The following is a 15,403-nucleotide window of genomic DNA, read 5'->3' on the forward strand; positions in this document are numbered from 1 at the left end:
GTGTGTGGGTCCCTTCAGGTTGCATGTATGTATGTACATCACTTGTGCCTGGTGCCCATGGAAGGCATAACAAGAGTGTAGAATCTCATGAACTGGAGTCACAGATGAATGTAAGCTAACATACAGGTGCTGGGAACTAAATCCTAGTCTTCAAGATCAGCAAGTGTTTGTAACTTCTGTGTGATCTCTCCAGGCCCTCAGTAAATACTTTTAAGTAGGATATAACACAGTTTGTGAAGGTTGAAAATATAATGAATTTGGGGCTGGAGAGATGGCTCAGGTGTTAAGAGCTCTTATTACTGCTGTAGAATAGTCAACATAGAGATGCATAATTAGTGTTTGGGGAGAGACACTGGAAGAGGGGAAGTGAGCTTTTAGCAACCTGTTGTTCTCTTTGCTAACAAATTCTAGACTCCACTTTTCATCTGAAAATGAAAACCAGATAAACTGATACTGTGTCTTTTGTTTGTCTGAGACATCTTGGCTAGCTCAGGTTAGCCTCAAACTCACTATGTAATAGAAGCTGGTCTTTAACTCCTGATCCACTTCCCTCTCAAGCCACAGGATCACAGGCATGCACCATCATCCTAGTCAGGAATCCCCACCTTATTTAAAGAGTTCCACTCTAACTGGTGAGTATAGATATTATTACTCTCCAAATCGACTCCAGCCCAGAATTGTATTAAAATGTACATTGCTATAGCCAGGCGTGGGGGAATATATGATTATATTCATTGTGTATACATGTACACAAAATCCTTATACACACTTTTAATCCCAGCACTCGGGAGGCAGTCAGGAGGATTTCCATGAGTTCAAGGCCAGCCTGGGCTACAGAGTGAGTTCCAGGAAAGGCGCAAAGCTACACAGAGAAACCCTGTCTCGAAAAACAAAAAATAAATAAATAAATAAATGGAAAAAAATTAATTTAAAAAGAAATGGGGTGGGGGAGGTTTGAAAGGATGGCTCAGTAGTTAAGAGCATATTTGTAGCTAGAGTTTTCCTGCTTTGCCCACAGTCAGGACAAATCTCTGTCACCCGCCAGTCCCACAGCCGCTCAGACCCAACCAAGTAAACACAGAGACTTATATTGCTTACAAACTGTATGGCCGTGGCAGGCTTCTTGCTAACTGTTCTTATAGCTTAAATTAATCCATTTCCATAAATCTATACCTTGCCACGTGGCTGGTGGCTTACCAGTGTCTTCACATGCTGGTCGTGTCGGCGGCTGGCAGTGTCTCTCCACCTCAGCCTTCCGCTTCCCAGAATTCTCCTCTCTCCTTGTCCCACCTACTTCCTGCCTGGCCACTGTTCTTGCAGAGGACCCAGATTGGTTCCCAGCACCCATATGGTGTCACACAACCATGTGTTACAGAATCCAATGCCCTCTTCTGACCTCTTTATCAAGCATGCACATATACACATGCAGATAAAACACTCATACATATAAATAGATCATAAAACACACACACACACACACACACACACACACACACACACACACACACACAAGGTATTAGCTGACTGAATTCAAGTAGCACTAGAGAAACTTCATCAAAAGCATCGAATAAGGATGAAAATGGTAAGAAAAACTACATCCCTATCTACTACAAGACCTGGGAACTATTTTACAACTCAACCCTTAGGCCCAGCTCCTAAGAGAGAAGGAGAAGGAGATGGAAGAGCAGCTCTGCCAATGGGGAATTGAGAAGCCAGATGCAAAATCAGGTGAAATCTACTTAGATTTGCCTACCTAGTATTTTCTTAAGTTAGTTCACTATAAGAACTTTCTCTAAAAATTTCTTTTAAGCTGGGTGGTGGTGGCGCACACCTTTGGGAGGCAGAGGCAGGTGGATCTCTGTGAGTCAGAAGCCATCGTGGTCTACAGAATGAGTTCCAGTACAGGCTCCAAAGCTACACAGAGCTACAAACTACCCCCATCCCCCACCCCACCCCACCCCCAAAAACAAAACAAAACATTTGAATTAGAAAACAGCCTGGCAAAGAAAGTCCATTGTCTCAAACAATCAAACAAACAAAACTATTCCGAAGCACTTCCGTCAAGCATGGAGTGGGTACTCATCTAACAAAACAGCAAGAAACAGTTTCTTGCTCTAGAATAGGATTTTTGTTTGTTTTTGAGACAGGGTCTCATTATGTAGTTCTGGCTATCCTGGAACTCAAAGAGAACTGCCTTTGCCTCCCAAGTGCTGGGATTAAAATTGTGCACTACTATGCCTGGTCAGGGTTTCTGAACCCTAGTAATATAAATGCTTGAATTTATGATGGGATTATAATCCCAATAATCTCATTGTGAATTGAAAATAACCTTAAGTGTAATACATGTTTAATTCACCTAATCTATCAAACATCATAGTTTTGTAGTGCATTGTAAAGTATTGGATGTTTATTAGTTTTCACCTGCTGACTAAGAATTTTGAATCAAGCTGCATGCATAGAAAAGTTATATTAACATATTCCTACCCTGGGGGGGGAATGGGACAAAATTCATACAGCAGAGGCAAGTAGTACATGAAATTAGTGAAGTAAGACATTGATAGCCTCCTTTTATTTAGAGAGGGTCTTATTGGGTAGCTCTGGCTAGCCTCAAACTCAGAATATAGATCAGGTTGCCTCTGCCTCTCAAGTGGTGGGATCTGTTACCTTTAGAATTCCCTTTAATACACCGTAGGTATTTGTTCAATAATGTCTGTCCAAACCAATCTGTACAAAATGCAGCTATGACTAGTTTTACTCTTCACAACTCTAGCCCTTTGGAAACTTAATTCCAAATATTTCTTGGGGAATGGAGTTGAGACAAGTTCTCCCTACGTAGTCCTGGCACTAAGTATGTGGGTCAGATTGGCCTCAACTTTGCAGTGATCCTCGGGACTCTGCCTCTGTAACAATGGGATTGCTGGGATCATAGGCATGGCTTAATTCAGATTTTTTTTTTTTAAAAAAATTCCATTCATTTATTTCATTGTTGTTGTTTTTAGAGACAAGGTTTCTCTGTGTAGCCCTGGCTGTCCTGGAGCTTGCTCTGTAGACAGGGCTGGTACCATACTCAGTGTCTGCTTCTGCCTTTCCAAGTTTAATTCCAATGTTTTTTAAAATATAAAACAAAGGCTGGAGAGATGGCTAGCAGTTCAGAGCACTTGTTCTTGCAGAAGACAAAGTTTGATTCCCAGCACCCACAGGGTAGCTCAACCATTCCTAATTCCAGTTCCAAGAGATCCACTAATACCTTTTTACCTCTATGGGCACCAGTGGGCACACAGACATACAAGCAAAACACCCATACACATAAAATAAAAAATCTAAAAAAATGAAATGTAAAGAAAATCTGTATGAGATTAAGATAAATCTGGACTGTTATCCACAAAGGAATTCTCTAAGGAACAAACGGACTACCAAAAGTTTTTAAAATAGGCATGATGACAAAATTAATAAACCTACCAAAAATTAGAATCTAGAATAAATGAGTTAACTGAACAAATAAAGGTCCTTGCTGCTCATTCAGACCACCATAGTACAAAAGTATAACCTGCCTGTGCCCTGCATGTACACACACATACACACACATTTAAAAATCACGCACATACATATATACAGGGAAAAATATTCACATACCTAGTTATTTTAAAATTAAAAAAAAAAACAAGCTTTTCTGCTCTCCTGTGCTTCCCAGGGGATCAAGAAATGTTAGGGTTATTATTTTCTGGCTCCCAAATAATCACTTAAGTCAGGTAAGGTAGCACAGGTTTTTGTTTGTTTTTTCCAGACAGGGTTTCTCTGTGTAGCTTTGCTTCTTTCCTGGAACTCACTCTGTAGACCAGGCTGGCCTCGAACTCAGAGATCCGCCCAGCTCTGCCTCCCAGTGCTGGGATTAAAGGAGGTAGAACAGGTTTTTAATCCATCCAGGCTACTAAGACATTCAGATACTTACATTCAAGGCCAGCCTAAATAACAAAGTGAGATCTTTCCTCAGATAGATAATCAGTCAATGAATCACAGTAACCTTATATTTTTCTCAAAACATATAGTGTCTCATAGTTCCCGGGGCCATTTTGACAAAATCAAAAGAATGTAAGATAGGCTGGGTGTGGTGGCATATTAATTTAATCTCAGCACTCAGGAGGCAGAGGCAGGCAGATCTCTGCGAAGTTCAAGGCCAGCCTCGTCTGCAGAGTGAGTTCCAGGATAGCCAGGACTGTCATACTGAGAAACCCTGTTTTGAAACACACACAGAGAATATTAGGGAACAGGATCTGATATCACCGTGATTGGTGAGGCAGGGCTGTAATCTCAAAACTTGAGAGGCTGAGGTGGGAAGACTGTCATACTCAAAACAAGAAAGAACAAAACAAACAAACGAAACAAAAACAAATGCCCAAAGCGGCATAATTCTGACTAATAAAATCTCTTATGATGATGTGTCCATCTTGTCCCTTCTCCCAAGAAAAAGAAGTCTCTGACAGTCTCTAAGGCTACCTAATGCTCTAAAAAAGGGACTCAAGACCACTGCTCACAATTATGCCTAATAACCGCGCTATTCCATTTTTATGTCGCAGTTGCAGAACCGGAGAAATGCGGGCAAGGGGATCCAGAGATTCCCAAGCCCTCTGGCCAAACCCGAGCGGCCCCCACTGCAGATCGCAGCCCCTGCAGGGTTCAGTGCTGAGAGGAGAGGGTCTGAGCCTCTGCCGCCCGCCCGCCCACTCCTCCCTAGGGGCCTGAGGAGGCGGGCTCAGGGGCCTGGCCACACCCTCCCTCGGCTGGCCCTGCCCCCGGGGAAGCCCCCGAAGCCCCACCCCGGGCGAGGGTCCGCCCCCAGCCTCCCGGGCCTCCTTCCTGTGGGGAAGTGCGGCGGCTTTCGCGTCCCCCACCCGCTCGGCTCGGTCCCGCGGCCGCTGCGCAGCCGAACGCCGGCCGGCCGGGGGGACCGCCGCCCGAGACCCCCGGGCTCGCGAGTGCGCACGCAGGCCTTGTCGCGGGGCCGTCGGCCCGCAAGCCTGCCCCGCCGAGCCGGCCCCCCTCCGCCCGGGCCAGCCCTCACCTCGCCACCAGTACGTCTTGGACAGGTCATGCCAGGTCTGATGTCGGGTGTGGTGAGTGCCTCCAGGGCCCAGGTGGGCCGCCTCGATGAGGCCCTGGCGACGCTCCGGCTGCAGCACTACCTCCAGCTCGGCAAACGTCTTGCGGTGCCGCTGCCGCCGCTGGTAGTACAGAGTCCCGCCGCGCACGACGTAGCAGGCGGCAGCCTTGCGGATTTTACGCTTGACATTGCCCTCGGTGCCCGGTGCATACGGCTCCCGTTCGTTCGTCAAATAGCGCAGGATGGCCCGATAGCTCTCCTCGCTTGACATCGCGGGGGGCAGCGCCCTGAGGGCGCCTGTCAGCGGTAGGGGAAGGCAGACAGCGCTCCGGCTCCGGGTAGCTGCAACCGCAGCGGCAACACTTGGAGGAGGGACGCCGACGCCTCGGGTGGGCGCTCTTCGAGGGCGCCCGCGGCGCCAAGGAAGAACCGACGGCTCGGTAACCAGGGGGAACTGCACTTCTGCAGCGCGCGGGATCCGCTGGCGACTGACAAAATGGCTGCTGCACCACCGGAAGTGACGCGCGCGCGGGGCGTGGCCTCCGGCCTGATTGGAGCGCTCTCAGTTTCTGGTTCTGAGGGAGCGGGCGGAGTGACGTCAATACTGCGGGAGGACATTTTGGAAGAGGGTACGCTCTTTCTGGCAGGTGCAAGGGTCTTCGGCGGACATCTTAAGTCCTGGCAGGTTTTTTTTTTTTTTTTTCTTCCCCTTCCTTTTCCCACGCTCTCTGGGAAGCCACGTGTTTGAGCTGTTCGGTGTTTGTTGCCCTGAGACCCTCCCCCCAAAGGGTAAAGGAGACCGTTTTTTTTTTTCTGTCTACGTTGAGACTCGATATACTCAATTCCGCCGGTTTGAAAGAGTCGTTTGCCACTGCGGGCTCTGGGCCAAAGATAGTCTCAGTATTATCAAGCATTAAGTGTCTCAGTGTTAGGAATTAACCTCTCAGAACTGTTTCCAAACTACTCAAGGTAAGATTTTTCTAGAATCACCATGGTGATGACTACGCAGGCCCAGATTATTTAAATAATTAAATTAACGTGGAGAGGCAATCCCTCCTTCCTGGTGTCAATCTGATGTGCCCTTGGAATGCCGGGACACTGGTGTGCTTTGCTGAACTGGAAGGTTCCAGGCTTCCCAGCCTATGGGCTTTGGCTGAAAATGCTATTATTAATTTTTTTCAGCCTGGAGGATACGGATCTATGAGGGTTTTAGACCTTTAAGGGATCTCGGGTGAGGAGCGAGCCGAGGGCTGTGGGCTCAAAGGAGGCAGGGATTAGGGTTTCTCTTACTATAATGGAAATGAAGAGAGCATCCTTCTATGGTGATGCAGATATCCAAACCCATCTAAGGAATTTGGTCTGTACTGGGTGTGGCCTCACGACTCCAATACTAATTTAAAAATGTACCAAGATTTTTGAATAAAATCTTGAGAATACAGGGAAAATGAGCTGGTAAGTCCAACGAAGATCCAATTAATTTACTTTAAATCTTTTAAGCATTTGGAGGCAACAGAAAATATTAATAGTATTTTTGTCTTGGTGATCCAACAATTTTCTTCCTAAGAGAAGTCAAACTTTAACCTTGTTTATTTCTAGATCTTTGTGGATCACCTGGGCTATAAGTCAACTGCTCTTCAAAGCGATTGTCCAATTCAATTATGTTCTTGCAAAGATCTGCATTGTGTTAAGACTTTTTTACACAAATTAATAGCTATTTGGGGGAAAGATCTTGTTAACTAGGCTGGTCTCAAACCCTTAACAATCCCCCCTCCCTTTTTTTTTTTTTGTTTGTTTTTCAAGACAGGGTTTCTGTTTTGGTGCCTGTCCTGGATCTCTGTTGACTAGGCTAGCCTTGAACTCCCTGGCTCTGCCTCCCGAATGCTGGGATTAAAGGTCTGTGCCACCACTGCAGGGCTAATCCTCATTCTTACATGCTGAAACTAAAGGCAGTTGACTAAACCTGCTTCACTTTTGTATACACCTATCAGCAGGCTAACCAACCGGGGGCTCAGTTGGAAAGTTGTCAGTTGAGAGGGTCTCAGGTACTCCAAGCTTGACTCAAATTCATTACATAGCCAAGGTGACCTTGAACTTCTGAGAAAATTTAAAATTTGACACGGCTTTATTCAGTTCAAGAAACAAATACATTATACCACAGTTAAGCAATACTGAGCTGGGCATTGGTGGCACATGCCTTTAATGCTAACACTTGGGAGGCAGAGGCAGGGGCATCTCAAAGTTTGGAGCCAGCCTGGCCTACAAATCAAAGTTCCAGGGTGCCAGAACTACAGAGAAACTGTTTCCAAAAAAAAAGCCAAATCTCCCCCCCCCCCAAAAGGCTAAACATGGTAGCACATGCAAGTGTAATGCAAACATTCAAGAAAATTACTTAGCTGAAGGCCAGAGTAGGCAATTTATCCCTTACCTTTCTGCCCCCCACCCCCCAAAAAACTGAGTGCAGTGGTGCTTGACTTGAAACAAGTGAATTTCTGGGAATTTCAGGATAGCCAGCGCGACAGATGTCTCAACAAAAAAGCAGGATGTATTGGTGCACTCACTATATATAATCCTTACACTAAAGCTGTAAGACAATCTTGAGGTTCCAACGGTCTTCAATCTAAAAACTACACAAAGCAACAGTGACTTTCACTGAAGCTCATCGTGGAAGTATAGATTGATTAGTTTAACTTCTAACAGCCAAGAATAGCTGAGGTACTAATCAATATAAGGCCAAACCCTATATAATGATTCTACCCAATATGATTCTAATCACTAAGAAAAGGTATTGAAGTTTACCAGTTTAAACAAATACTGCAACATCCTAGGATTGAAAGCTTTCTAATGTTAAATATACAAGAAAACCCTACATTTTTTAGGGGTAATGAGGAGGTAAAGAGGTTTCATGGAGGCTGGGCTTGAACTGTTTTCTTGTCTCCCAAGTGTGGGGATCATAGCTGTGCTCCAAACAACTACTCACATTTTGTTTCCCATCTCTTCAACGAAGGTTGTATTAGGAGGCATTAATGCTGAGAAAGAAACTTGTAAGTTTTCCATACAGGGTCTCAAGTAGTTCTGGCTGTCCTGAAACTCAGAGGTCCACTTGCCTGTCTGTGACTAAGCTACCCTGCCCCAAATACAACTGCATGTTTTATTAAAGAAAAAAAAAAAATACAACACCTAGAGTTAGAGAATCATCTTTATTCAAAACTCTGATCTACCAAGTTAGCGTTTTCCACCAACTCGGGGAGCAGAGACCTTCACAGGCTTCACAATCTTTTGTTTAGGTGCTGCTTTGGTAGGGGCCTGTAAAAAAATAACAGGACATTATTCAATAGGATTTTGCCACTTTGCCCTTATGGTTGATTCTTTACTACCTGTCCTGTCCTAATAATTTAACTGTTATTACCAACTTCAAAGTAACCTATGCTTAAAGTTCATTTCCATCATATAATAATATTGTTACAGATTGGACAGTAAGAAGATACAATGTAGTACGGGATCCAGAACTGTTAGTAACAAGTGGGTATTCTTGAAAGACATTCCGGCTGTGGCCTTGAACTGTTCCTGTCCCCAGTCTTCACAATGCTCCGACTGGAGTCTCACACTACTTACTACAGAGACATTTAAGAATGATGATGTATTTCTTAATTTACTTTGGATGGGGCACACCACAGCACACATGTAGACAACATGGAAGACGTGTCAGAATTAGCTCTCCCACTACCATAGGCCCTCCAAGATCAAACCAGGCTTTGTAACAGGTGCCTTACCCACTGAGCTATCTTGCTGACCCAGAACCATCACTGCTTTAAAATGTTTACTATCCTTGAGGGGGCAAGGTCAGTACGGTACAACTCACAGTGGTGATTCTTTCCTTTCACCTTGTGGTCTCCAGGGCTACACTAGGGTTGCCAGCAAGGGCCTTTCCCGGCAGAGCCATCTTGCCCACTCAAGAATGAAAAACTGGAGACTCCCGCCAGGCGGTGGTGGCGCACGCCTTTAATCCCAGCACTTGGGAAGGTAGAGCCAGGCAGATCTCTGTGAGTTGGAGGCCAGCCTGGGCTACCAAGTGAGTTCTAGGAAAGGCGCAATGCTACAGAGAAACCATGTCTCGAAAAAAACAAAAAAAAAAAAAGGGGGGGGGGAGGGGGGTCCTGGAGAGAGATGGCTCAGAGGTTAAGAGCACTGACTGTTCTTCCAGAGGTCCTGAGTTCAATTCCCAGCACTCATATGGTGGCTCACAATCATCTGTAATGAGATCTGGTACCCTCTTCTGTGTACATAATAAATAAATAAAATTTTAAAAAAAGAATAACTTTCTGGCTTTAATTTTTTTTTAATTACTAGAAAAAGCTGGGTAAACTCATTGTACTGTTGTATAGTTAGTCCAAGTGTAAAATTACTTCAAAGTCTTAAAAAGACAAAAGCCAAGCTGGGAACAAGGGACCATACCCATAATCCTACTCTCTGGGCAGCAGGACTGTCCTTAAATTCAGACAAGTCTTCTTCATAGTTCTAAACCAGCCTTGGTTATAGTGACACATCTCAAATAATGAAAGAAAGCTATCTTCAGTTTCTCTTCTTTAAGGCATCTAAAATTAAGACTCACTAGAAATTTGAGATATGTATAACCACTCACCTGGAAATTAGCTACAACCATTTCCAATAGAAACTTGCACCTGTCATTTACTAACCCTTGTATTAAAGATACCATTTCCTACTGTAAGAAACCAAGACACCCCCCACCCCACCCCCAGTTACCTTGGCAGCAGCCATTGCTGTCTTCTTGGATGCCTGCTTAGCCTTTTTTGCTTCCTTGGCAGCCCTGTGGAGTCATAAGCAACAGTAAGCCAAAGACTTTACTTTTTAAGGACACAACTTAGTGGTAAGGAGCCAGAGTTTTGGACAGGTGGAACCATCATATTCTTTCCCCATATTTGTGAATGAAATCCAAAATCCAGAACCAGGCTCAATGGTACAAGCCCAGTTAAACACATAAAGCCCTCGAGGCCATGAGAGGAAGATGATAAACCCTAGGGCAGTGGGGCTTCACTGGGAGAGCTTAGCAAAGAACCCCACAAAAACCAGCTCCAAAGAGTTGCCAATAAATTCCATTACCCAAGTCAGCTTAACATGTGAAACTGTACTGACTCCAGAGACTCAACAAATTAAAAAGTATATGCCTGCATTAAGCTTCTAACAACCAACAGTCCCATGAGATTAGGTTCCTGTACCAGAAAAACCATCTAGTCACCCCAGTAGCTGCCATGTTCATGGTGGAGCATTTCCTTACCTGATAGCCTGTTCTCGCTGAGCTTTCCGAACTTCGGGTTTCTGATTCCTCTTGGCCATTATATCAGCAAGAGATGCACCAGTGATAGCTCGCTGGAATTTGACTGCACGGCGGGTTCTTTTCTTTTGAATTTCTTCCTACAGAGCAAAGAATAGGATTGATCAACCTGACTCACTGACTTTGGAAGTGGGAATTAAAGTCAAAGAACAGTTTCCTCTGTGTGTTATGTGTTGAGACAGACGTCTCTGTGTAGTCCTGCTAAAACCCAGCGCTGGGATTAGGCGTGTACCATGATGCCTGGCCCCTTGGGTCACAACCACCTGTGATTCCACTACCAGGGCCCCAACACTGTCTCTGACCTCTGCAGGCACCAGGCACAAACACTGCACTTATAAGCATGTAGGCAAATATCACACACATAAGAGGACTTCTAAAGGCTGTTATAAAAATGACTTAGCAAGACTGTTTACAGACTTAAGAAATCTAGTTATGAAAGGGGCTTAAGAGAATACTAAAATCTTCCAAGCTTTAATATCCAGGAACCCAAGTCTATACTATAGTTATTATGAGAAACAAGATCTCGTAGTATAGCCTTGTAGTAGTGGTGCATGCCTTTAATCTGAGTTCAAGGCCAGCCTGGACTACTAGTGAGTCCCAGGACAGTCAAAACTCCACAAGGAAACCCTGATAAAAAAAAAATTTTTTTTTAAAAACAAAGATTGAATCTTACAGTAGAAAAAGCCAAAATTTGTTTCATTTCTCATCCCAAATCCTTCCTAAAACAATTAATTCTCAAAGGGTGGTGGTAGCACACACCTTTAATCCCAGCACTGGGGAAGCAGAGCCAGGCGATCTCTGAGTTCAAGGCCAGCATAGTCTACTCTCAACCAAAAACCCCAGAGCAGTGGTGGCACACGCCTTTAACCCCAGCACTGGGAGGCAGAGGCAGGCAGATCTTTGGGAGTTAGAAGCCAGCCTGGTCTACAGAGCAAGATCCAGGAAAGGCACTAAGCTACAGAGAAACCCTGTCTCGAAAAACCAACCAAAAAAAACAAACAAACCCCATTCCATCCCCCCCCCCCACTCCTTATGTTTCAGTCTTTATTAATCTACCTATTCTAGGCACCTCATAAAAGTGAAACCTTTTGCCTAGCCCAGCTCAGTGGTTTTCAACCTAGCTCACCTAAGACCATCAGAAAACAGATATTCACATCATGATGCATAAAAAGTAGCAAAAAAATTAGTTATAAAAGTAACACCAAAATAATTTTTAATGGTTGGGGTTCACCACAGAAGGAACTGTATTAAAGGGTCACAGCATTAGGAAGGTTGAGAACCACTGGTCTAGCCTATTTCCTCAGCCTATCTTCAACGCCGGCTGTTTTTCACCCTTTAAAAGGCTAAATATCCCACTGCATATATGTATGTGGCTGCATATTCCTAACCAAAAACTTGCCTTTGAAATTGAAATGGGAAATTTCAATTTCAATGCTGAGTTCATGTGAGGGATTGCTGACAAAATACAGGTTAAAAAAATCACCGCTAGACTCAGAAAGACAAACACGGTATGTAGGTACTCACTCTTAAATGGATATTAGACACAAAGCAAAGGATAACCAGGCTACAATCCACAACCCCAGAGAAGCTAGATAAAAAGGAGGTCCCTAAGAGGGTCACACATGGAGGGCTCCAGGAAGGGAAAATAGTTAAGATGGCCTGGGTAAACTGGGGGGGGGGGGGAGGAGGGAGGTAGATGGGACTGAGATGGCAGAGTGGAGGAAGGGGATGGAGAGGGAGAGCAATGAAAGGTATCTTGGTTGAGGGAACCACTAGGGGTTAGGAAAGGAGAAACCTGGTGCAAGGGAAATCACCAGGAATCCACAGGAATGACACCAGCTAAGACTCCTAGCAATAATGGAGAGGGTGCCTGAACTTAGCTTCTTCTCATTACTCTATAATCAGATTAGTGACTACCCTAATTGTCATCATAGAAACTACGTCCAGTAACAGATGGAAGCAGATGCAGTGATCCACAACCAAACACTGGGCTGAGCTACTAGACTTCAGCTGAAGAGAGGGAGGAGGGATTACAAGTGAGGTCAAGATCATAACAGGGAAAACTAGAGACAGCTGACCCAAGCTGGTGGGAGCTCATGGACTCTGGCCTGTCAGCTGGGGAACATGCATGGGATTGAACTAGGCCCTCTGAATGTGGGTGACAGTAATGTGGCTAGATGTGTTTGGGGAGCCCCTGGCAATGGAACCAGGACTTATCCCATGAGCATGAAATGGCTTTTTGGAACATACTCCCTAGGGTGGGATACCTTGCTGAGCCTTGACACAGTGGGGAGGGGCTTGGTCCTGCCTCAACTTAGTATGCCAGATTTTTTGACTCCCCAAGGGAGGCTTTACTCTCTCTAGGAGCAGATAAGGGGGTAGGATGGGGTGGGGGAGGGGAGGGAAGGGAAACTGGGATTGGTATGTAAAATGAAAGAAAATAAACTTAAAAAAAAAAAATACTTCTTTAAAAAACAAAAACACTTTTAGGCTAGAAGAGAAGTAGAACTATGTTTTAGACTTGGGTTCCATCACAAAAAATCTTATGTACATGCAACCATTTTTAAGAATCCCAAAGCAAGCTGGCAGTGGTGGCAAATGCCTTAAATCTCAGCACTTGGGAGGCAGAGGCAGAGCGGACAGTTCCAGGACAGCCAAGGCAACACAGAGAAACCCTGTCCAAAAAAAAAAAAAGAATCCTAAGTGGCAAACTTTCTAGCTTCAACATTCAACCCATAGTACCCGCCTTTTTGGAGATAGGGTTTTACTTTGTAGCCTTGACTAGCCTCAAAGTCAATTCTCTCACCTCAGCAGTCCAAGAGCTCAGTACCAAATTTTATTATTTTAAGTACCTGCTTTCGAATACTTAGAAAGTACCTCCAGATGTTACAATTTTTAAGATTTTTAACATTTCGTCAGCCTGCTCTATAGTTCCAGGACTACAGAAAAGCCCTGTCTCAAAAAAAAAAAAAAAAAAAAAAAAAATTAACTGAGTTACACAAAGTTCGCCACAGCAGCTGCGTCATCTCACTTTAGCAATGTGTTAAACTTCAGGTTTCTCTACATCCTCACCAACACCTGTAAGACACCCACTGGGGCATTCAGAAAGATCTAGTAAATGAAATTAGAAATTAATCCTTCCTTCCACTAACCCTGTGTGTTCTGCTTGGGAAACAATGTCTGCTTAGGCTGACCTTGAACTACTCACCCTCTAGCTCCTGAAACTTCCCAACACTGGGATGACAAGAGTGGTGACCGTGCCCACATCTGCTGATATTTATGTACTCTAACAGATAGCTAAAACTCGTAAGACCCAAACATGTCAAGCCTCCTGACGACCTAAGCTGCAGTCCTACCACCACACCTCTCTCCACTGCAACACCATACATCCTAAGGGACTCCGCAACCCAAATGAAACCCTAGAGGGGACCCTTTCAAACCTCCACACACAGCCCGGACGGAGTCTATGGTATACAAGGTGACACTAGTTCTGTCATCTGTCACTCGCTTGATGCTTTCAATTTTAATTCTCATAGTCTTATTTAATCGAGTTCTAACGTGGCAAAATCTGACAGCGCAACTTTAAGAGGCTAGCAAGCTGCACTCCACTTACCGACTGTCCCTTCTTGTGTTTTCTTCTGTAGAGGACAGTCCAGTTTATCTGCCGAGGATTCCTCTTGGAAAGGAACGCGGACTCGCATTTTGCATTAAGAAACTGGAAAACCTGGGGTCAACACATTCATACATTAGCCACTCCTTTTATACAAAGTCTAAGAGGCTGAGATCGAAAAACCCTTATCCAATTTTTATTCTAGTTTTCTCGTTCCGGTCGTCGGTGACGCGAGCGCCAGGTAACTGGGCAGGCAGCATGAAGGGTCTCCACATTTCATCTTTTCTCAGGAGCCGGCGAACCTACACTCGTCCCGACCGAGGGTCGGATGGCGTGACGATTTGAGGAAATCTGGCTTCTGGCCCGTGAAGAAGCCAGGTCCCTCCGAGTCCTGGCCATTGCTCTTTCCCACGGCTGTGGTTCGTTAGCCCGGGTCACGCTCTATCCACGCTCACCCAGGGTTCCCGCCCCACACGCGGTCCCGCGGTCCTCCCTCCACGGGGCCGCCGGGGGCCCGAGCCGGCCCAGCCGCCCTCTTACCTTCCCGTCGGTCCTGGCGTAGCGCCGCCCGTGCCCGGGGTAGATCTTGTAGCCGCTGAAACTGCACAGCTCGACCCTGGAAGGAAAGCCCAAAGCCCGTTAGGGTGTGCGTGGCCAGGGAGAGCCCTCCCCGGGCAACTCTGCCGCAGGATGGGGGCGGATGGGGGGACAGGGAGCTCGCTTACTTCATGGCGAACGCTGCCGGCCGGCCGGAGGGAAGATGGCGAAGAGGAAGGGTGAATCATGGGAAAGGACCTTATAGGCGGGGGAGAATCTCCTCCCTCAATCCCCTTCCCGGGCCCCGGCGCCCCGTGATGACGTCACGTCCAGAAGCCGGCCCTCGGTTTCCTAGCAACGGCTTTCTTCCCAAATTACGGACTGACACTGTCCTCCGGAGTTCCTCTGTAAGGCCCGGGGAGGCGGCCGTCAAAAAGACAGGCTTGACTTTGGTTCTGTGTCATTCCATTTCCCGCGGGCAAGTGTTCTCGAACCTAGAGGCAGCCTTTCGCGGGGAACATGGACAAAAGACAGGGGTGTTGCACGTGTCTTTTCTCTTCTTAGGAAGGTCACATTATGCCTTTGCTTTTGAAACAAAATTAAATCGTAGCAGCCGACAGAATGGCCCAGAGATAGCGCGAGTGGCACGCAAAACCCTGGGTTAAATCTCCAGTTTCAGAAAAAATTGAATCGTTTGAGCCCGGCCCGGTGCCGCGAGGTTTTTAACCCTAGCTCTCTCTGGGAGGCCCCCTGCAGGCCGATCTGCATAGCAAGAGAGGGCCCAGGCTGCATGGTGAGAGCCTGGATC

At 45.8% G+C, this 15,403-nt stretch overlaps 2 protein-coding genes across 3 annotated transcripts in view; both read right to left on the minus strand.

Moving 5' to 3' along the window:
* Zbtb11 (zinc finger and BTB domain containing 11) overlaps positions 1 to 6,864 on the minus strand; it is a 36,545-nt gene extending 29,681 nt beyond the window's left edge. Inside the window, exon 1 of one of the 2 annotated variants that reach the window (XM_028867498.2) lies at positions 5,060 to 6,864. In XM_028867498.2, coding sequence (XP_028723331.1) covers positions 5,060 to 5,369 — 310 coding nt within the window. In that variant the 5' untranslated portion in view covers positions 5,370 to 6,864. The remainder of the gene's footprint in view (positions 1 to 5,059) is intronic. The other variant, XM_028867499.2, reaches the window with a different exon arrangement.
* Positions 6,865 to 8,276: 1,412 nt separating this feature from the next.
* On the minus strand, positions 8,277 to 14,894 carry Rpl24 (ribosomal protein L24). Its single transcript, XM_028867497.2, has 6 exons — positions 14,784 to 14,894; positions 14,599 to 14,674; positions 14,062 to 14,172; positions 10,392 to 10,528; positions 9,860 to 9,923; positions 8,277 to 8,401 (listed from the first exon to the last, which is right to left on the minus strand). The coding sequence occupies exons 1-6, from the start codon at positions 14,786 to 14,788 to the stop codon at positions 8,321 to 8,323; spliced, it is 474 nt and encodes a 157-aa protein (XP_028723330.1). The 5' UTR covers positions 14,789 to 14,894; the 3' UTR covers positions 8,277 to 8,320.
* Positions 14,895 to 15,403: the final 509 nt, after the last annotated feature.

This window comes from Peromyscus leucopus, chromosome 12 (genome assembly GCF_004664715.2).
Source record: "Peromyscus leucopus breed LL Stock chromosome 12, UCI_PerLeu_2.1, whole genome shotgun sequence".
NCBI classification, from domain to species: Eukaryota; Metazoa; Chordata; class Mammalia; order Rodentia; family Cricetidae; genus Peromyscus; species Peromyscus leucopus.

Coding starts and splice junctions, on each gene's coding strand:
- Rpl24 (XM_028867497.2), bottom strand. Junction 14,173..14,598: donor ACGCCAGGACCGACGGGAAG/GTAAGAGGGCGG, acceptor TGTTGACCCCAG/GTTTTCCAGTTTCTTAATGC. Junction 9,924..10,391: donor CAGCGAGAACAGGCTATCAG/GTAAGGAAATGC, acceptor ATGACTCCACAG/GGCTGCCAAGGAAGCAAAAA.